Source organism: Pinus tabuliformis, chromosome 2_2 (assembly GCF_031772625.1).
Source record: "Pinus tabuliformis cultivar Carrire ecotype Pingquan chromosome 2_2, CPIR1, whole genome shotgun sequence".
NCBI classification, from domain to species: domain Eukaryota; kingdom Viridiplantae; phylum Streptophyta; class Pinopsida; order Pinales; family Pinaceae; genus Pinus; species Pinus tabuliformis.
Window position 1 is genome coordinate 24385197 of NC_142300.1, and position 22222 is coordinate 24407418.

At 39.4% G+C, this 22222-nt stretch overlaps 1 protein-coding gene across 1 annotated transcript in view; it reads left to right on the forward strand.

Annotated features, from left to right (window-relative positions):
- Positions 1-18949, forward strand: part of LOC149191341 (plasma membrane ATPase 1) — a 52148-nt gene extending 33199 nt beyond the window's left edge. The window contains exons 16-21 of the mRNA XM_089404177.1: positions 16707-16788; positions 16938-17098; positions 17288-17473; positions 17579-17761; positions 18076-18254; positions 18439-18949. Of these exons, the coding sequence (XP_089260303.1) occupies positions 16707-16788; positions 16938-17098; positions 17288-17473; positions 17579-17761; positions 18076-18254; positions 18439-18535 (888 nt within the window). The 3' untranslated portion in view covers positions 18536-18949. The remainder of the gene's footprint in view (positions 1-16706; positions 16789-16937; positions 17099-17287; positions 17474-17578; positions 17762-18075; positions 18255-18438) is intronic.
- The last annotated feature ends 3273 nt before the right edge of the window (positions 18950-22222 follow it).

Here is a 22222-nt window from a genome sequence, read left to right on the forward strand (position 1 = left end):
ACACCAACACCTCGAGTATATTTGATCCCATACCCGATAGTGCCACGCAAGTACCTCATCACATGTTTTGTCGCTGTCTAATGCACTCTCTTCATCTCTACCATGAACTGACTAAGAGAGTTTACAACATAGGATATGTTTGGCTTGGTGTTGACTAGATACATGAGAGAGCCTATCAACTGGTTGTACAAGGTGGGGACCACATCCTTCTTCCTAGATGCATCTACCTTCCTCGAATTCGTGATCATGGGAGTAGACATGGTTTTGCACTCCTTCCTAAATCTCCTCGAGATCTATATGCAGTATTTCCCTTGACCAAGGAAAATATCACCATCCGTCTGCCATACTTCCATGCTTAGAAAATTGTGCATGAGCCCCAAATCCTTCATCTCGAACTTCGTTGCAAGGTCCCTCTTGCACTCCTTAATGAGCCCCAGTGAACCTGCAAGAAACAAGTCGTCCATGTACAAGACAAGAATGAGAACCTCACCCCCAACCACCAAGTAGTAGAGGTTTGTGCTCGCCTCACTCTTCACAAAATCCATGCCTTGCAAGTATCTGTCAATGTGCTGATACCACGCCCTGGGAGCCTGCTAGAGCCCATACAAGGCTTTCTTCAATCCGCACACATGGGTCTCTCTGCTGTGTGCCACAAAGTCCTTTGATTGTTCAACGTACACCTCTTCCTCCAGTTCACCATTTAGGAACGCCGTCTTGATGTCCATCTAATGGATTTGCCAGCCCATCTGTGCTGCTACTGAGACCACGACTCATATAGAAGTGTACCTAGCCACAGGAGCAAATGTCTCGTAATCTATTCCATTCTTCCAAGAGAGCCCCTTGACCACGAATCTAGCCTTGTATTTCTCGACGCTGCCATCTGCACTTTGCTTGATCTTATAAATCTATCGTGATCCAACCACCGCTCCATCTTTCGGTCTCGGTATAACCTCCACACATTGTTTTTCATAATCAAGGAATACTCCCTCAACCATGGCATCCCACTTGACTATAATCCTCCTGGCGCCTAAGAGGAAGATCCCGTATGTATTCGAGGTTTTGCTGTAGCCAACAAAGTAACCTCACTCTGCAGTCTAATCCAACTTCGAACATGTCTCCCCTAGAATGTGACAATACGCTAGGCCTCCAAATATCCCAAAGTGATTGACATCTGGCTTCTTCCTGGTATCCTCGGGTGTCGTCTTGCCAAGCGCTCTATGTGGGACCCTGTTTTCTATATATACCGCAGTACTGCATGCTTATGCCCATAAATATCGTGGGAGATCCTGGTCATTCAACATAGCTCGCGTTGCTTCAGAAATAGACTAGTTCTTCCTCTCAGCAACCCCATTTTGCTGCAGGTTGTAAGGAACGTCCACTCTCTTTTCAATTCCTGCCCTGGTAGAGAACTCATGGAACTCCTTGCTTGTGTATTCACCTCCATTGTATGACTGAAGAGTCCAGATATTTCTACCTGTTGCATTCTCAACTAGAGCCTTAAACTTCTGAAAGTGACTGAAGACCTCATTCTTGGTCTTGAAGAAATAGATTTAGGTCTTCCTAGAGAAATCATCAATAAAAACAACAAAGTACTCTTATCCCCTGAGATATTTTGTTGACTTTGGCCCACATATTTTTGAATGCACAAGGTCAAGCATGCCCCGCAATTTGTTGTCACTCCTTGGAAAAGTTGCTTTCACAAACTTTCCCAACACACATCCTTTGAAAACATTGTCATGCTTTGTGCTCACCTCTGGAAAACCTATCATCGTCTCATGAAGCAGTTTGAGTGCTCCATGATGAATATGGCTTATCCTCCTATGCCATAGCCCCCCATGATCCTTCAGACTATTGCTGCTAACTAGTGCCTTGGGAGCATCCATTTGCAACTTACACAACATGCTGCTCCTCACTCCAAATGCTATGGGTGACTTCCTATCCTTGTGCTTCAATAACGCCTTTACCCCTCTAAAGATAACATCGTATCCTTTGTCTTGAAGGACTGATACAGAGATCAAGTTCATCCCCAAGCCTGGCACATGCAACACATCATGAATATGAATCACCTTGCCATTCTCCCTCTAAAATATAACAGTCCCTCCAACAACTGGGTTGTACTTGGACTTGTTCCCCATCTGAATCTAGAATCTAATGTCCTCCTCCTTGTAACTGAGAAGTACTCTCTAACTCTTGTCATATGAAATGATGCTCCACTATCTATATACAAGACACCCTGTGAAGTTGAGCTAGACATGCAGGCTATTAATGTGAATTCTTGTTCCATCCGACTAGAGAGCTCATATGCATTCGCTGAAGTTGCTACTTGTTTTGCGTCGTTCTTCCTCTGTGGGAAATCACCGACACAATGGCCCAATTCGTAACAACCATAGCACTTGACCTTTGATAGATCCTTCTTCTTTTCTCCTTTTGAGCCTTGACCCTTACTGGATCCTTTCTTCACCTTTCCCTTTCTTGATAGGGTGACATTTTCTTGCTCCTTTTCCACTTTCGATGCCTTGTTGCTGCTACTGGTGCCATTGACCAAGCTGAGCCTAAGCTCCTCCTAAGTGAAGTCACTCAATAGGTGGTCCCATCTTGGAAGTGTATCTTGCCTAGAAATCACTTGGATGAACATACACCATTCTTTGGAAAATCCATTCAGTGTTATGTGCACTAGCTCATCGTCACTAGGCTTGCCTCCCACTGTAGCTAACTCATCTTTGGCAAGTTGAACTTTGGTGAAATAGGAAGTCATGTCTTATCCTTTCTACTGCTTGATGATGCTCCTCAACTTCTCTTTGAGAATCATCTTCTTGTTTTCTGAAGGATTATGGTACAGTTTAACTATGGCGTCCCACATCTGCTTCGCTGTGTCTTTTTCTGCGATATGTGGAACAATATGGTCCTTGACTCCGTTAAGGATAATCCTCTTCGCTTTGGCATTCTCCTTTTTGTAGGTGGCCTATTGCTGTGGATTTGTCGGTATGACAGTAATATTCTCTGCATACTTCTTCAGTCCATACTCATCCAATAGGAATGACATTTTGGATTTCCAAGCGCCAAAGTTTAGAAGCTCCATCCTATTAGTTTTTGTAGCATCGGATGTGTTCTAGCCACTAAGTTTGGTGGAGAGGCAAGAATACATGGGATCTCCAAAACCCAGAAATCATTTTTGGAAATTCCGCCTAGAAATGACTTAATTAGATTATTAACTAGTTTTTAAATATTTCCTAAGTCCAAATTTAGGAAGTATGGTTAATTAATTAATATTAATTAAGTCATGGTGAGAATCATCTAGAAACTCATACAGATAGATCCGGAGATGATCCTAGCCATCGATTATGTTTTTAATCTTGGCCGTTGGTGCTCCAACAGAGGATTATAAGAGGAGGTCAATGTTGTGATGGAGAAATCACTTGAGACACTTGAGCAGTTCGATTTCTAGAGTAGCAGTGTTCAATGGCGGAGTGAGCCAAAGATCGAAGTAGTGAGTGAGGGGCAAAGACAATGACGCTGGAGGAAGTAATCCAGATCCAGCGAGTGCATCTGTAGAGAGGCAGCAGAGCCACAAAGAAGCCGACGTAGGGGTAGCTCAACAACTTCTAGGGGCAAGTTCGATTTGCTGAGAGGGAGATACGTCTTCAGTTCTAGAGGCTGGGAAGAGTCCCAGACAGCTGAAGAAGCATCTTTCTAGCCAGCAAAAGGCATAACAACTTCATTAGAGCCTAGTCAGAGGCTTGACGTCCAGCAGGCTGCGCAGAGGCTGACGCAAAGGGTCATAGGGCCGAGTTTTTGAAGGCAAGTTGTGCTAGGAGATTATCTGTGGGGTGAGGAAAATTCCTTACTAGATTTTTGCCAATATTTTTCCTTTGTAGGATTGCCAAATTGCGACATCCAGTTGTACTCAAAATTTCTCACTGCTGCATAATAATAAAACCCTCGGCCACTGCACCGGCTTTCCCAAGTTAGGTTTTTTCCTGGGACTTTTGTCCAAAAATAATTGTGTTAATTTTATGTGTGCTAGCATTTCTTAGCTTCCAGCGTTTTATTTTTCCACAGTGTTTTATTTGTGAAGGTTGCAATGTGTTTGTTTCGATATTCGCTATAGCAAATAAATTGTTAAATTAATTAACAATTAGGAGAAATAATACCAGTTGATGCAATAGGGTTTCGGTTTGGAATTTTCACATGGTATTAGGGCGCAGTTGATTAGCTGGAGAGCTTAGAAACAAAGCAGAAGGAATTTTCGCTGCTCAGTGTGGGTAGCAGGTCGAAATTCCCAAGGGTAGCGTAGTCTTTTGCCATAGAGGCCGAGTTGCTTGAGGAAGACTGATTTTTCTGAGAGGGGCAGAAAAAATCGATCCTTCTAGATCGAGTGATTCCAGAGGCAGAGCGAGCAACTCCAATTTTTTATTGAGCAGATCTCTAGCTGGACGTAGTGGTTTTTGCAGTAGTTTGTTAGAGCAGAGCTATTGTCAAGGTGGAGGAGAGAAGAGCACACACAGAGGGAAAATTTTTCTCAGGGAACTTCTAGTCTCAAGAAGTTCGATTTTCCTTGCAGATCGACAGTAGTTCTGAGTAGATCTTCTCACTCCAAAAGGAAGTGCGAATAGCAGAGCAGCAGTTGAGCAAAAGGAAAGAGGAATTTTTCCACAGTTTGTTGAGATGGCCACTGCTGGTCTTCGTGATTAGGACAGGTTGGATGGAGATTCCAACTATGTCATCTGGTAGGCAAGGATGTCCTTCCTTCTAGATGAATATGGTCTGGAAGCCTATATTGATGCAGTGGTGGTGGTTCCTCAGGATGCAGATCAACAAAAAGAGAACAAGAAGGAGATGGCACGCACAAAATAGTTGATCCTAGATGGAGTCCGAGATCATGTTGTTTCACATATAGTTGGAAAAGATACTGCCAAGCAGATGTGGGATGCTCTCTCCACATTGTATCAAGGTACTTCCAAGTAGCGGAAGAAGTACCTAGAGGAGAAGCTGAGACTCATCCATATGTAGAAAGGGGAAGGCATAGACCCCTTCCTTACCAAGATTCAGGAGGTACGAGACCAGTTGTCAGTTGTTGGGCAGCACCTCATCCCACAGAGCTAGTGCAATTGGCACTCAACAATGTCTCAAAGGAGTGGCAGATCTTTGTCCAAAGCATATTGGGTAGAGATAAGCTACCATAATGGGATAGAATGTGGGCCAATTTGCATTAGGAGGAAGAGAATATGGCCCTCGCATATAAGGGTTCACGTCAGGGACAAGGGGAGCAAAGAAAGAAGAAGAAGGACCAGTCAAAGGTCAAGTGCTTCAGGTGTGGTGAGCTCGGTCACTACAGTAACCAGTGTCCTCTAAGGAGGAGGATAAGGAGGACAAGCAGGTAGCTTTTGCAGAGATTGATAGACTTTCCTCCAGGCTGGAGGAAGGCTTCACGATGTTCACTGATATACTCTAGGAGTGAGGTGGGCTGACTTGGTGTTGTAGCCCCAGAGCGCTACAGATGGGCAGGATCCTTGAGAAGTCCACTTCATGGATCATTACCTGGCTATGGGGGCCCACAATATTTAGTAGTAGGATGGATCAGTGGCAATTGATGCTTTTAGATGCTAGAGTGACAATTGCATAGACTAGTAGGGTTAGATGCTGGGGAGTGCAGTGCAGAGTTGACAACAGTGTAGAGTCAGCAATAGCGCAAAGTCTCCAATGGACAGTGCAAAGGCTAGTAGTAGTCAGAGGCTCAGGTGACAAATTCATTATACCGATCATAGTTGATTTAGTATTTTGGATGCTTTTCAGTTGCAGATGTTGCAGTTGCAGCAACAACAAATGAGAGGGAGTTGCAGTACAGATGCAGTGTTGGCAACAGTATGGCAGTGTCAGTGATAGCACAAATGCAGCGTATATTGGAGTTGTGCAGTGGTTGGTGGGTGGTATGGCTAGGCATCATCAACGTGACAAGAGATGATGTAGAGACAATGTAATGTGGTAGGGAGTGCAACACTAGAACACATTCCTCGCTAATAAATTCTGCCTAGAAATGAATTAATTAGATTATTAACCAGTTTTTAAATATTTCGCTAAGAGGGAGTGTTAATTTTTGTAGCATCAGATGTGTTTTAGCCACAAAATTTGGTGGAAAGGCTAGAATACATGAGATCTCCAAAACCCAGAAATCGTTTTTGGAAATTCTGCCATGAAATAACTTAATTAGATTACTAACCTTTTTAAATATTTCTATCTAAACTTAGGAAATATGGTTAATTAATCAGTATTAATTAAGTCAAGGCGAGAATCATCTGGAAACTCATACAGATCGATTCAGAGATGATCCTAGCCATCGTTTATGTTTTAATCTTGGTCGTTGGTGCTCCAACAGAGGATTATAAGTGGAGGTCGATGTGGTGATGGGGAAATCACTTGAGACACTTGAGCAGTTCAATTTCTTGGCAGATCGATTTCCAGAGTAGCAACAGTCAGTTGTCGGAGTGAGCCAAAGATCGAAGCAGTGAGTGAGGGGCAGAGACAATGAGGTTGGAAGAAGTATTCCAGATACAACGAGTGCATTTGCAGAGAGGCAGAAGAGCCACAGAGAACCTGACGCAGGGGCAATGCAACAACTTCTAGAGGCAAGTTCGATTTGCTGAGAGGGAGAGACATCTTCAGTTCCAGAGGCCGGGAAGGAGTCCTAGAGAGCCGAAGAAGCGTCTTTCCAGCCAACAAAAAGCTGAACGACTTCATCAGAGATCAATCAGAGATTTGACGTCCAATAGGGTGTGCAAAGGGTCAGAGGGCCAAGTTTTTGAAGGCAAGTTATGTTGGGAGATTTCCTGTGGGGTGAGGAAAATTCCTCACTAGATTTTTGCCAGTATTTATTCTCTGTAGGATTGCCAGATTTCTACATCCAGTTGTACTCAAAATTTCTCACTGTTGCATAATAATAAAACCCTTAGTCGCTGCACTGGTTTTCCCAAGTTGGGTTTTTCCGAGGACTTTTGTCGAAAAATATTTGTGTTAATTTTATGTGTGTGTGCTAGCATTTCTTAGCTTCTAACATTTTATTTTTCTGCAGTATTTTATTTGTGAAGGTTGCAGTGTGTTTGTTTTGATATTTGTTGTAGCAGATAAATTGTTAAATTAATTAACAATTAGGAGAAATAATACCAGTTGCTGCAATAGCAATGTTACTTGGGAGCGGGAGCGGGAGTGACCATTTTCAGAAGCTCCCGGTTTGGGAGCGAATCCCGGAGCGATTTTTTAAAAATATATATATTTTTTATATTTTTTAATTTTTGATACATATATGTCAACAAAAACATGTAGAATGATGAATTAGATATAAAAAAACATAAAAAAGCATAGATTGAACCATATAACAACAATCATCTAGAAGTTATAATCTTCATCAACCACGTCCGCAAGTTAGTAACATAGTAACATACAACATATTGAGTCTCATGATTCATCAATCTTAAAGTTTCAAGCTTTCAAAATTCAATATATAACATTTATCATCATTGATCACCAAAGTTGTACTTGTAAGCTAAGTGTAACCATTACAACAAATAATATCTAACATGAAATGAAATGTTATAAAATGAAACGAAATGAAACAACTTTCAACTTTCATGAAGCATCATATTCATAATTCATTACTAATGAGTTATAATTGCCAACTTCAAACTTAAATTGTCATATATTGTTTAAAAAAATATCATAATAAATATGAAAGAGTCAATAGTTATAAAAGCTACTAGAAACTAGAGAAGAGAAGTAAATCTATTATCTATTTCTTATGCTTGGGCCTCTTGCCACCACGAGAAATGTCTAATTTTTTAGTCTTGTTGCAAAATCAGGATCTTTGTCATTAATATCACCCTCCAAGCATTAATATCCAGAGGTATCTTTGTCATTACCTTTGTATCTGTATAGGGATCTTTGTCATTAATATCACCCTCTAAGCATTAACATAAGATAGAAAAAGCATAGCATGTCAAGTCAAGATTTTGTTTGAGTGATGCGTACATTTTTAGAAGGGTCATGATAGAGGAGTTCGACAACCAATGTCACTAACATCAAGGTACATAGAGGGATTGGTACTCTTGATTAAATATGAGTTCCATACCCTAATACATGACAAAATTCAATGGAAACATTGCAATCCCCCAATCCTGAAATCCTGAAAAACTAATAAGTCTGCTGGATTTTGAATGAAATCTAAAATTCTACTTTCTCCATATGAAATCCAATGAGGACGAAACCACTCTCAAACATCCTGAGTCATTTCATGGTAATGTTAAAAATTTAAGTAAAATGATGAAAATGAAAATTAAAGAAAATGTCACTTTTACTTTAAGAATTTAACATTACCATGAATAGCATATCAATACTAGGGCCTAGACTTGATCATTAAGTTGCCCCACTCAAAAACTATTTGTTTCTTTCAAAAAAAATTGCATTTCGAACATTACTACAAAAAAAAAATGCAAAAAAGGCAAAACGCTCCCGAAAACGCTCCCGAAAAGGCAGGGAGCGAAATTTTTTTTAGGGAGCGCGCTCCCGAAATCGGGAGCGATTTCGGGAGCGCGCTCCCGACCCGCTCCCGCCCGGAGCACGGATTGGGAGCGGGAGCGAGGGGGGGGGGGCGCTCCCCCGCAACACTGTGCAATAGTGTTCCAGTTTGGAGTTTTCACACATCCAACTTGGCCTGATTTCTCAAATCTGTTGTGACCATCTCTGGAAATTTGCTAAACTCAAATAAATTTGGAGAATAAACTAAAGCACTTGAACTGGGTTAAAACCCTCGATTTTTCTTTTCCTGTGCTTGTGCAGATCCTCCTTCTACCATTAGATCTACTCTAATACCATGTGAAATTTTAAGATTGTTGCAATTTTTGGTTATTATTCTCCTATCAATGTAGATTATTTGTCTTCTGAAAATTATATGCGGCAAATACTGAATATAACACAATTGAAACTTCATTGAAATATAATTAACCACAAGAATTGAGAAAATTATGCACACACAAATAATGGACACCATTATTTTTGGACAAATGTCCTTGGAAAAACCTGTGTGGGGAAAACCAGTTTTGCAGATGAGTTATTTATTTTTCTTCAACAAATTTTTGATGGAGAAAATCACAAAATTGTTTGCTGTAATTTAGCAAACCTCTAGAAAAATGTTTTGATCACTTTTGCAAGTCAATCTGACCTCCTGGAAGCAACTCGGCCCCTCAGATCAACTTCGACCTCCATTTGGCTATTCGATCTGGCTCACATGTGCGGCCTGGCATATGAACGCGACTCTCCTGGCAAGTCACACTAGCTGAGACATTAACTTGACCTTCACTGGAAATTTTGACTTCAATTGGAAAATGGATCTCCTTGTGCAAATCTATCTCTGTTGCAAGTTTCTCTTTTCCACGACACTTCGTCCTCTCTGAGAAATTCACACTGCATGCTAGGGTATTTCGCACCCCTCCCTGGAGCAACTCGTAGCATTGGGAAATCGACCTCCTACAGAAAAATCGATCTCCTTGTCTCTTTGGAAATCATTGTGAGGAATCTCTCCGGTAATCTTGTCTCCAGTCACTTTTGAACTCTCTCTGTTGATGCCCCTGTGATGCCTTTGTGCCCTTGCTATCACTGCAATTTTGTGTCTCGATCTCTTCTCCAAATGACCCATCGATCTCCTCTTATAATCATCTTGTTGATGAATCAACGACCATGATCTAATCTCAATCAATGGCTAAGATAATCTTGACTCCTTCAAGTAACTTTTCTCGAAGTCTCTAATGGAAAATCCATTTACCCCAATTAATACTGATTAATTAAGCTATTTCCCTAAGTTAGACTTAGGAAAATTAATTAATTGCTTAATTAATTCTAATCAAGGATTTTTCTCAGGAAACTTTATTTGGATATTGGTAAATTGTGTTCCTTAGCCTCATAGACACAATCTGAGACTAGAACACATGCCTGAGCTACACAAATTAACAAAATTGTACTAATAGATCCTTCCAAAAAGCTTAAGGAAAGAAGTGTACAGGTCGCATTGATTATAAGGGGCACTTCAAGGGACAAAAGTGCCTTTTGGAATCCCACAATTACAGGAAAAAAGGATCTGATCCATGACAATAAGAGGATTCACAACCCATCTCTAAATCAGGTAGTCGTTATGAAGGTTGCCAAATCATTCTTGTTGAAGGCAAAATGTTGCAAGATTACAAGAGGAATTGCTGCCACTAAACTTTTGCGGGTTGATGGTCCATTTTCCCTCACAGGGTTGGAGATTTTCAATTACCAGCCACGCTTAAATGACATCATCCAAGAAATTGGACATAAGTCACTTTAAAAGGGAATGGTGCCAACAACAATGTATGGACAACATGTGAAAAATACTGCAAAGGGTTCACTATTTAAGGAAGGATTCACCACCAACAAACTGTTTCTAAAGACTTATAGCTGCATCTTTTGCACAAACCTCACTAATGATGAAACAAGTGGAAAAGCAACTATGGCATGATGGTGATCCTTGTCGGCACACTAATTATCCAGCAAAGGAAGGAAGTTACAAAGGTTGAAGAAAAGTTTCACCCAAATTTGTCATTGCTTGGGGACAATCAATGTCGGGAAGGGAGGACTGTAATGTCCCCAAGGGATTAATTGGCCCAAGGGACAAAGTAGCCTATCGATCCCCATAGGCTATAGTCATTGATAAAGGTGAAAACCCCAAAATACTCAAGTTTTGGGGCAGTTGGGGCGAAAAAGCCCAAAGATGGGGTTTGTTGTGAACCCCACTCAATTGATTAATGAGAAAAGCCCCACCAAGGAAATCTATAAATGCAAGAGGGTTAGATTCAATTGTGGGCATTATTGGATTGGATTATTTGTCTCTGTTTTGTTTGAGCATGAGGCTCTAAGGGTTTAAACCCATTTTCTCTTTGGACTAGTTTCAGCGGAGGTGATCTCACCTTACCTATTCATTTTCTTTTGTTCTGGCACAGGGATTTAACTATCTAAGGGAGCAACAAAGTATTTTGGGAAGGATCTAAGGGGGAAAGACCTCGGAGGCAAGCCGAGAATCTCCTAGAGCTGAAGATCATCTCTCTGAGGCCGGAATTGAACAACAGATTCGAGGGAAACCTTCAATCTGGAAATTATGAGGTAAGCTATGCAAAGTCCGGAGGATCTGCAAGTCTGTCTAAGATATACAAGAACAAACCTCTTAATCTTTTAAGACAGGTTGACACCTTTCTGAGATTTGGAGGAGGATTTTTTTTTTTTTTTTTTTTTGTTTCCTTTTATTTCTTCTTTTGGTTTCTTCCGATTTAAGGCTGGGGCATGTGAGTCTGCTTCGAGGTATAGCAAAAGTGAATTGTCTGAACAAGTCGAAGATCTGAAGCTGAAGGTTTGCAACGAATTGTTCTAAGATAGGTCGAAGTACTCCCTAAAGCTAGACGTTCACCCTTGGAGCAAAATCCATTTTGTTCTGAGGGTACGCGGAAGATTGGTCTAGCCTGGAGCAAATCTGAGTCACCTGGAATCACTTTGTTTTGAGACAAGTGTGGAGGGTTTCTGGGGTAACATTATGCAGGAGAACTTATGTATCCTGTATAGAACTTTGCCGGTCATCTGATGCAATGCGAGAGTCTGTCCAAGGATTATAATAGACCGAAATTCCTTGGAGAAGTTGTGGAGGCACTGAAGTTTGTATGGACGTATTCTTGAAGGGTGCCGAAGTCGAGAACGAGTACAATTATCAGTCTAAGCGAGTCGTTATCCTCTCTGGTCAATATTTGCAGAAGGAATTTTCAGGACTGCAGATTAGATTAGGTGGACTCAGTTTTTAGTCCAAATATAGAAGTAGTTTAAGTCTTGGTGAACTCGGATTGCACTAGATTATTGAATTTGGATCATTTCGCACTGTGGAATTTGTTATAGTATTTTGAATGTTTATTTTGTTGCGGAGAAACAATGTTGCTTTCCTGAAGATGACATTATTTGAATTACTTGGTCATTATTTGAAATAAAAAGAAGAATTTGTTGGAAACCCTGGTAAACCCTAGGGAAAAATTTCCTCGTGTTATTACAGTGCAATACATATTAGCAACAAAATACATAATCAATGAGGCTCTAAATGGCTTCTAGAGTCCAAAAACAATGCTATAAGCTATGGGGCCATTGCCAAACTACAAGTCTACATATCAATAATCAATGTGATCACTTCTCATCATCGTCAAACTAATCACCACTACTTGACATGGGATCATTAACTGGAGCTACGTAAACATCATCTGGCCCAGAGTTTGAGGACTCCTCAGACTCCTCTACAACCTCAGTAGTAGTAGTAGCAACAACAAAATTAGACATCAAAATTACAAGTCACTGATTAACGTGATCCCATTAGCCAACTACAAGTCTACATATCAAACTCATCATCATCAAACTCATCACCACTACTTGACATGGGATCATCAATAGGAGCTACGTAAACGTTATCTGGCTCAAAGTTTGAGGACTCAGACTCCTCTGCAACCTCAGTAATAATAGTAGCAACATTAAAATTAGACATCAAAACTACAAAGCACTGGTCAACATGATCACTCATCAAACTCATCATTGATTCATCACTACTAGAAATGGGATCATCAACAAGAACTACATAAACATCATCAGCTCAAAGACTTCATACTTGGATTGCTCAACCTTATAATATGGTAGAAATTGAAAAAGTTTAGCATGCCTAACCAATCAATGCCACCAACATCAAGGTATGTAAAGGGCTTCATGCTCTTTATCAAATGCCAACCTCATACCCTCACACATGACAGAATCAAATCAAAACATTACAATCCCCCAAATCCTGAAATCCTGAAAACCATTAAGTCTGCTGGATTTTGAGTGAGATCTAAAATTCTAGTTTCTCCATATGAAATCCAATGAGGTCAAAACAATTCTCAAACATTCTGAGTCATTTCATGGTAATGTTAAAAATTTAAGTTAAAGGATGAAAGTAAAAGTGACATTTCCTTTATCTTAGATATCATTTTTGGGATTCAACTGCGTTAAGTAAGTCATTCAAAGTATGACCATTTCCATGAGAGGAAGTCGTAAAGTGACTAATTTCTCATGATTTTTGAATAGTTCACTTAGCACTCATTGCATCGGGTGATGCTCACAGGGTGAAGAAGTGGGATTGAAACTAGTGAAATGTGGAGAACGAATCACATAGCATCAATCATCACTTCCGGGGCTTGCACCCGGTAACCAGGACTTCCCAGGAGGTCACCCATCCCAGAACTCCTCTGGCTAAGCGCGCTTAACTGTGGAGTTTTTCCCCACAATCAAGCCCACTTAGCTTGCTACCCCATTTGCAAAACCTTAGCAAGTATTGTGCCTCATGAACCATTCAGGTAGAGATCCCTTGACTCTTTTTGAATTTAAGTATGGGGGATTTTCGCAGTGCATTATATTAGATATCATTTTTGGGATTCAACTGCGTTAAGTAAGTCATTCAAAGTATGACCATTTCCATGAGAGGAAGTCGTAAAGTGACTAATTTCTCATGATTTTTGAATATTCACTTAGCACTCATTGCATCGGGTGATGCTCACAGGGGTGAAGAAGTGGGATTGAAACTAGTGAAATGTGGAGAACGAATCACATAGCATCAATCATCACTTCCGGGGTTGCACCCGTAACCAGGACTCCCAGGAGGTCCCCATCCCAGAACTCCTCTGGCTCAAGCGCGCTTAACTGTGGAGTTTTTCCCACAATCAAGCCCACTTAGCTTGCTACCCCATTTGCAAAACCTTAGCAAGTATGTGCCTCATGAACCATTCAGGTAGAGATCCCTTGACTCTTTTTGAATTTAAGTATGGGGATTTTCGCAGTGCATTATATTAGATATCATTTTGGGATTCAACTGCGTTAAGTAAGTCATTCAAAGTATGACCATTTCCATGAAGGAAGTCGTAAAGTGACTAATTTCTCATGATTTTTGAATAGTTCACTTAGCACTCATTGCATCGGGTGATGCTCACAGGGGTGAAGAAGTGGGATTGAAACTAGTGAAATGTGGAGAACGAATCACATAGCATCAATCATCACTTCCGGGGCTTGCACCCGGTAACCAGGACTTCCCAGGAGGTCACCCATCCCAGAACTCCTCTGGCTCAAGCGCGCTTAACTGCGAAAATCCCCCATACTTAAATTCAAAAAGAGTCAAGGGATCTCTACCTGAATGGTTCATGAGGCACAATACTTGCTAAGGTTTTGCAAATGGGGTAGCAAGCTAAGTGGGCTTGATTGTGGGGAAAAACTCCACAGTTAAGCGCGCTTGAGCCAGAGGAGTTCTGGGATGGGTGACCTCCTGGGAAGTCCTGGTTACCGGGTGCAAGCCCCGGAAGTGATGATTGATGCTATGTGATTCGTTCTCCACATTTCACTAGTTTCAATCCCACTTCTTCACCCCTGTGAGCATCACCCGATGCAATGAGTGCTAAGTGAACTATTCAAAAATCATGAGAAATTAGTCACTTTACGACTTCCTCTCATGGAAATGGTCATACTTTGAATGACTTACTTAACGCAGTTGAATCCCAAAAATGATATCTAATATAATGCACTGCGAAAATCCCCCATACTTAATTTCCTTTATCTTTCATTTCATCCTTTTAGATATTAGTTATCTTGCCAACATTGCTAGGGTTCAGTTAGTTTTTTTGTTTAGGTTTAGGGTTTATAAGGGGGAGGATTGGTTTTATGGCCAAGGGGGGCTGTTTTGGAAGGAAAGCCACCCCAGGTTTCCTCCAAAACAACCTGAAGAACCACCATTGATGGTCCCAGACTGCCCACAAATGTAAGATCTAACCATGCTGGTAATGACCCAGCCAGTTTATGACATAACTGCCCAACTGGCCGGTTTATGACCAGTTTGGTACCAAACCGGGGTCTGCCTAGGCCCGAACTGGGTTCATTGGCCAGGTTGACCCCCAAGCCTAATGAACCGGCTGGTTTGACCCGTTAGTAGTTTGACTCAACCGGTTTTAAATACTATGGTGCGCGCACACAAACACATATGTGTGTGTGTGTGAGAGAGAGAGAGAGAGAGAGAGAGAGATGTAACATATTTTTGAAATATATGATGATGCTGTATTTTTTAGTGTAGATAATTAATTTGACATATTTTTAGGTCAAATTTGTAGTTAAAAAATATTTGTATCTGAGTTTTGTTTGAATATATGAAGTTATAACAAACTTTACTTTCTTTTCTTTGCTGAACACAATGATGATTTTATAATGTTCTTTGCAATGGTGATTTTTTTCAAATTTCACTGGCCCTGAATTTGAACATGAACACGAACCAGGTGACTTAGCGTGTGCACACATACACACACTAGATAGATCCATGTTAACCCTGGACATATTAAGCATCAAGAGGTTTGCATGGATCCTGGATTAACAATGAAGATGTATCAATGCTAGTTATACCCACAAACACATATGCACATACACAAAAGAACGTACCATCTGCATATACACTCACATACATATGTTTGCTCTACATGCTTGTCTGTCCAAAAATTGTTTTGTTGAATACTGCTGCGTGTATATACTGATTGAAATTGGCTGTGTAGACACATGGTAAATATCATATCAGTTATCATAATTGCTTGAATTGAAGATGTTATCAATAGGCAAGGTGTTAGCCCTTAAACGATAACTGGGTAATTGTCAGCTGAGTATTGGTCATTTCACTAAAATCTAGTGAATTGAAGAAGTTAAAGGTAGCAAATCTTTATACAAGACTGGATCTTTTCAGGTTTTGAGTTAGACAAGATTAATGCAGTGTCACGGGTGTGATGAGTGAGTCTCAGTCATGGTATACTATTTGCTTGTATTCCTAGTTTAGTTGATAGAATATACAAAACTTTGATTTCCGATGAAGATATATATTTGTGGTAATGAATTAGTGTAACTATAAATCCCAAAAAACTTAATGATTAGTGTAACTATCATATGTAACTAGTTTATAATTCCCAAAAAACTTAATGATTAGTGTAACTATCATATGCTTTCCCATTCCTTGTTTGGTAAGGCAGGTGTCGGCATCTGCAGTTCAGTCCAAGCTCTTCATCTATTTTTTCTGCAATGTGTCAAGAAAACATATATGAGCAATTGTTTTCTGAAATAAAGCAATACCACAAGGTGTCTCAGTTTGCCAGAACAATTTTGTAAGTATGAATTCATGTTAACGTATTTGGTTGAACATCTGTCTAGTTAAGGGTTATGCATGAACTCCGAGTGTCCAGGTTTCATAAACTTCTGCTTCTAACAAGATGGCTAGTTTGCATCACTTGGCTTTGGTCTTTGTGAAATGATGCAGATATATGAACATGCAAAGTAACTGTTAAACAATACTAGTCTCAAATTGTTTTATTGGCGATTAGATCATTCACATTCGTTTCCAACTTTGAAGTAATTTTTTATCGAGTGTTTGTTGATTGTATTGCTATTTCATATATGATATTCTTATTGGGAATTCAGCAGAAGAGATTCTGAAGTGCTCAGATCTGCTAATACAGTGATGTTTTGGCTACATGTTCCCTTTTTGTAGCTGTTGTGTATTGCTTGTAGAAAACATTGTGACTTATTGGAAGACTGAATTAATGCATGCACTCTTGACACTTGTCTATTGTGAGCAGCTAGGTTTTATGCTTTTAGCGTTGATATGGAAGTTTGACTTCCCACCGTTCATGGTACTTATAATTGCCATATTAAATGATGGTTGGTATTCCTCTTATTGCTTTTGCTATTTCATGGTCAGTCTATATATGGAATTTTCTAATGCACCTTGTTATCTTTGGTTTGCTATTAACAACTTTTGATGCTGGATTTGAATATTGTTAGTAATTGGCATCTTTTTTAATTTGTAGGTACTATAATGACCATTTCCAAGGACAGGGTGAAACCATCACCTTTACCAGATAGCTGGAAACTAGCAGAGATTTTTGCCACTGGGGTTATTATTGGCAGTTACCTAGCATTGATGACTGTTATATTTTTCTGGGCTGCTTACAAGACAGATTTCTTCCCGGTATATACTTAATTTGCCGAGATTTAGAATTTTTAAGAGTGTCGTTAATTTGGGAATTTCCAAGAAATATAAATCTGTAAATTTCCCAAATTTTCTTCAAGTTGAAACAGTAACAGTTTCACTGGTTTGTAAAGTTTTTATTGACTAGGTTGCTTAAGAAGCTCAGAGCATTTTGATCTTTCTTTGCAGAGAACATTTGGTGTTGCAAGTCTTCAGAAAAAAGACCAAGATGATATAAGAAAACTGAGTGCTGCAGTTTACCTGCAAGTTAGTACAGTTAGTCAGGCACTTATATTTGTGACTCGTTCCCGGAGCTGGTCTTTTATGGAGCGGCCTGGTCTCTTGCTTGTATTTGCTTTTTGTGTTGCACAACTGGTGCGTCCTGTACTGATTTCTTTTATGTGACTTGCATAGCTTGGAAGTTATGTGCTAGTTTATGTCTCTAAATCTAAAACTTTGTTTTATTGATGCCCTTCACAGATTGCGACACTAATTGCAGTTTATGCAAACTGGGGATTTGCTGCAATAGAGGGCATGGGCTGGGGCTGGGCTGGTGTAGTGTGGCTTTATAATATCATCTTTTACTTCCCTCTTGATATAATAAAATTCCTCATTCGATATGCTCTGAGTGGGAAGGCTTGGGATCTTGTTATTGAGCAAAGGGTATGTTATTGAATTTATAAATGCTTTGAATAATCTGTTGATTAAATGCTTCAATTAGGCATCTGCTTTAAAAGACTGTTATGCATAAAGAGTATATAGGAAAATGCTAGACTCGGAGGGGAAAGTTTTGGTCTTGAGGCAATATTTTTGGATATTTGATAGTGATGGTACACTGATGTGTCATTCAGGGTACAAGAGTCGTGGATATTTCTGATTGCTATCATGAACATTTTTTTTAGACATTTTTAATTTACACTGAATGCCATTTATTTAAGAGTACAGTTCTTATAGTTACATTGGACGATCTATTTCAGACGGCATTTACAAGGCAAAAGGACTTTGGGAAAGAGGCCCGTGAACTTAAATGGGCACATGCTCAAAGGACACTTCATGGTTTGCATACAACAGACACAAAAATGTTCAGTGAAAGGGGCAACATTACTGACCTCAATCAAATGGCGGAGGAGGCTAAGAGACGTGCTGAGATTGCAAGGTTTGACTTTGCTATCTGTCGCACTTGTTTTGTTTCCCTTTTCACAAAGCTTTACCTTTTTGATGGTAAAGGGTCTATTCTGTTTTCTCTCAATTTTGTGACTCTCAATCGATTGGTGTTTATATTTCGATGTGAGTTAATAAAAGTTCGTTCTTCCTAAATTGATTTATTCTCTCTTTTCCAGGTTGAGAGAGCTACATACTTTGAAAGGACACGTAGAGTCTGTTGTAAGGCTGAAGGGCTTGGATATAGACACAATTCAGCAGGCCTACACTGTTTGAATCAATGCGAGCTTTTTCTGCCAGGGTGCTATGGGGGGGCTCACTTGAAAACAGTTGTAACTTTTTGACATGTGTAATTTGATGAAGATATTGGTGTTCTACAGAAGTTTTAGTAACGTTTCTTGTAAAAGAGTTGAAAGGATGTTAATTTCAAGCGCACTGTTCAACTTTGCCAAATCTCTGGTATTCAGGTGGGCAGAGTGTTGTGTTCAATATCTTCGATTTTATGTGGTGTTTTGGCACAAATTAAGCAGTAAGATCTCAGGTGGTTTTGTGTGTTTGACAACTAGTTGGGTTTCATGTTCTTGTTGATCTAAACCTCGTTTTTCTTAGTCAGATGGAACTGCACTCAACAGTGTCAGACTATATGAATTAACATATTGGCTAGTATTACCTGGAAGAAGTTGACCATCATTTTGTCTTTAAATTGTCTCTTATTTGGACGTAATGCTATGTTGAAAGAATCTAATAAAATGTATTTAGCTTTTCGTTTAGATGACAATTTTCAGAACTGAAGTCAATACCAACAACTTGTCTGAACTTTTTAGCTTTTAGTTTACATGGCAATTTTCAGAACGGAAGTCAATATCGATGACTTGTCAAAACTCCATTTTGCAGTTGGTTGATAACTTTTGAGATGGGCTTTTAAGTTGCGGAGCAGTAGCATTACGAAATGTTAAAAGGATTGGTGTATTTGATTCTACTAAAAAAAACAATTTTTTAGTTAGGATACTTGGTGTGGCCATCGATTGGACTGTGCTTCTGTGGTAAACTAGTGGGAGCTCACCCGAACTGGCTTAAGTTTGATTCCTAGCCTTCTACTAGGGAATCCCCAGAGCAACATGACCCAGTAGATAGACCCCACATCTTCCAAAATATATGGGTAGATTCCTTTAAAAAAAAGGATACTTTGGTTCACCTGAACTGGCCTAGGTATGATTCCTGGGAATCTCCCGAACTGGCTTAGGTTCGATTCCTATCATTTTGGTGCTTGCAGCCATCTACTACTTTGGGAATCCCCGGAGCAACATCTACCGAACTGGCTTAGGTTTGATTCCTATCATTTTGGTGCTTGCAGCCATCTACTACTTTGGGAATCCCCGGAGCAACATGACCCAGGATATCTAACTCCAGTTCTGCCATAATATGGGTAGATTCCTTTTAAAAATAGATGGATGGTTCACCTGAACTGGGCTACGTTTGATCCCTAGCATTTTGGTGCTTGCACCCTGAACTACTTGGGAATCTCCAGATTAACATGACCCAGGGGATTGACCCCACTCCTTGGGAATCTCCAGATTAACAGGACCCAGGATATTGACCCCACTCCTGCCAAAAGAAGGGTTATTCTGATAAAAAGACGCATACTTGGTGTGTCATTTCTATCTGCTGGAGAATAATATACTGCTTTTGATATCCCCCTAGTAACTGAACTTCCAATAATTATTAAGTTCTTGAGTTCTCAAGCTTAATTAAGAAACCATTTAGTTTGGTTGCTGTTATGATGAGTAATCACCTAATTTTTTCCAATTACTCTCATTGTTCGTCTTCTCAAACTAGAACTCATTTGGTTTACAAGGAAAACCACTATTTGAAAACCCATTATTGCAGAACCTCACATTTGGGTTGTGTTAATGTATATATTGCATAGTTCTGGACCCACCCTTTCCAAGTTATCTCGGACATTGAGACAATCCTATGTATGTAGAAAAATGCTGCTTCTTTTGTTGTTTTACATGGTTCATTGTTGCTCCACATTTCGACTTCTCTACAACATTCTACTATTGGAGTTTGTAACTCATGGCCTTCTTTGCAGGTATGCAATTTGGTTGATGAAAAACACTTTTAGTAAGCTTCAGAGTGTTTTCTTTGTTTGGTTTTACATAATATCGTATTCGATATTGAAACATTTGAGAAAGATAAGATTAATTCTTCATTTTTCTTGATGATGCAAGTTATAAATTATTTGCCTTTTTGAAAGTGACATACATCCAAGTTAGCGTAACGTAAGATACCACTAACCTAATGTTAGTGCTCGTTCGTATTTTGCTGGACTGCTGGTTTTGGTATCATTGATGATTTGTTTAAAAACAAATTGTCGTTGCACTCTTAACATCCAGGGTCAGGGCATAAATGTTCTTAATGGAAGTTACTCTTGAGATGGTGTTTATTCAGCTTGGTCATCATTAGATTCATTTATCATGACAACTTCAAACATGGAGTCACGGTACCATGGGCTTCAATGTACTAAAAGAGTTGATGAGTCGAGTACGAGATCTCCACGTGGATGCTTTTTTCAAGAATGAAGATTTCTTTGTAGAACTGTGCAAAAAATTAAGAAAAAATTACAAGTTGCCAAAAAATTAGCTCCATCCAATACGTTTTGTCGTAAGATTTCCCCCTTACGAGTCCAAAATAAACATTGGTAGCAATTCTAGATCTTTTAGTAGACTAAATATGTGAAGGATATGTGAAGGTGAGTGGTTTTGTGGAGTTGGCTCTATAAAGTTTTTAACCTTTGCTTCAAGTTTACTGGGAACAATCCTATGGTTTACTAAACAAAATTTCAAACCATAAAGGAAACCGTAAAGATGTTTAATGGGAATTTGTTGATTTTATTATTTTATTTTAGGGGATGGTTTTTCTTTTGTACATTTATTTTTACTGTAACTTTGCATTGCTCACTGTAATTTTCCCCATCACAAGGCAACATCTACTCATGGGTTTCATATGTAATCATTCTATTTGATGATAACAATTTTTTCCCTTCATGCTTTCTCTATCCTCAGGCATTTGAGAAAGTTGTATTGCTCCCCTTGGCAAGTATGTTTAGGGTTTTCTTTCATATCCTTGTTAGACTCTTTTCATGTTGTGGCTTTTGTGGAAATTACAATCTGAATTTTCCCATCACAAGGCAACATCTGCTCATGGGTTTCATATGCAATCATTCTATTTGATGATAACAATTTTATGGGTTTCATATGCAATCATTCTATTTGATGATAACAATTTTTTTCCTTTATTCTTTCTGTATCCTCCAGCATTTGAGAAGGTTGTATTGCTCTCCTTGGCATGTCTGTTTAGGGTTTTCTTTCATATCCTTGTTAGACTCTTTTCATCTTGTGGCTTTTGTGGAAATTACAATCTGAATTTTCCCATCACAAGGCAACATCTGCTCATGGGTTTCATATGCAATCATTCTATTTGATGATAACAATTTTTTTCCTTTATTCTTTCTCTATCCTCAAGCATTTGAGAAGGTTGTATTGCTCTCCTTGGCATGTCTGTTTAGGGTTTTCTTTCATATCCTTGTTAGACTCTTTTCATCTTGTGGCTTTTGTGGATTTAAACAATTTGGATCCATTTTGCCTTTGTTAAGGTCCCTTTTCAATCTTTCCCACAAAGAGAATCATTAGCTTTCTGATGGCATTGGAGTATATTTGCTTTCTCTATCTCAAGTATATATCATGTGATGTTTGGGTTACTTAGTTGATGAGGAAATTTCTTATATTTTTTTTTCCAAAGTGGAACAACTTATCCTAGCTTAGCTTAGTTGTCAACCGACAATGCGAAAACTTGTTATATAATATATAGTGGAAAAATAATCTAATCCTTTTACCATCTTGTGAGTGGAGAAATGTTAGGCAAGGATGCTTCGAGGCCTAGCACTCTTTATATTTCTTGCCA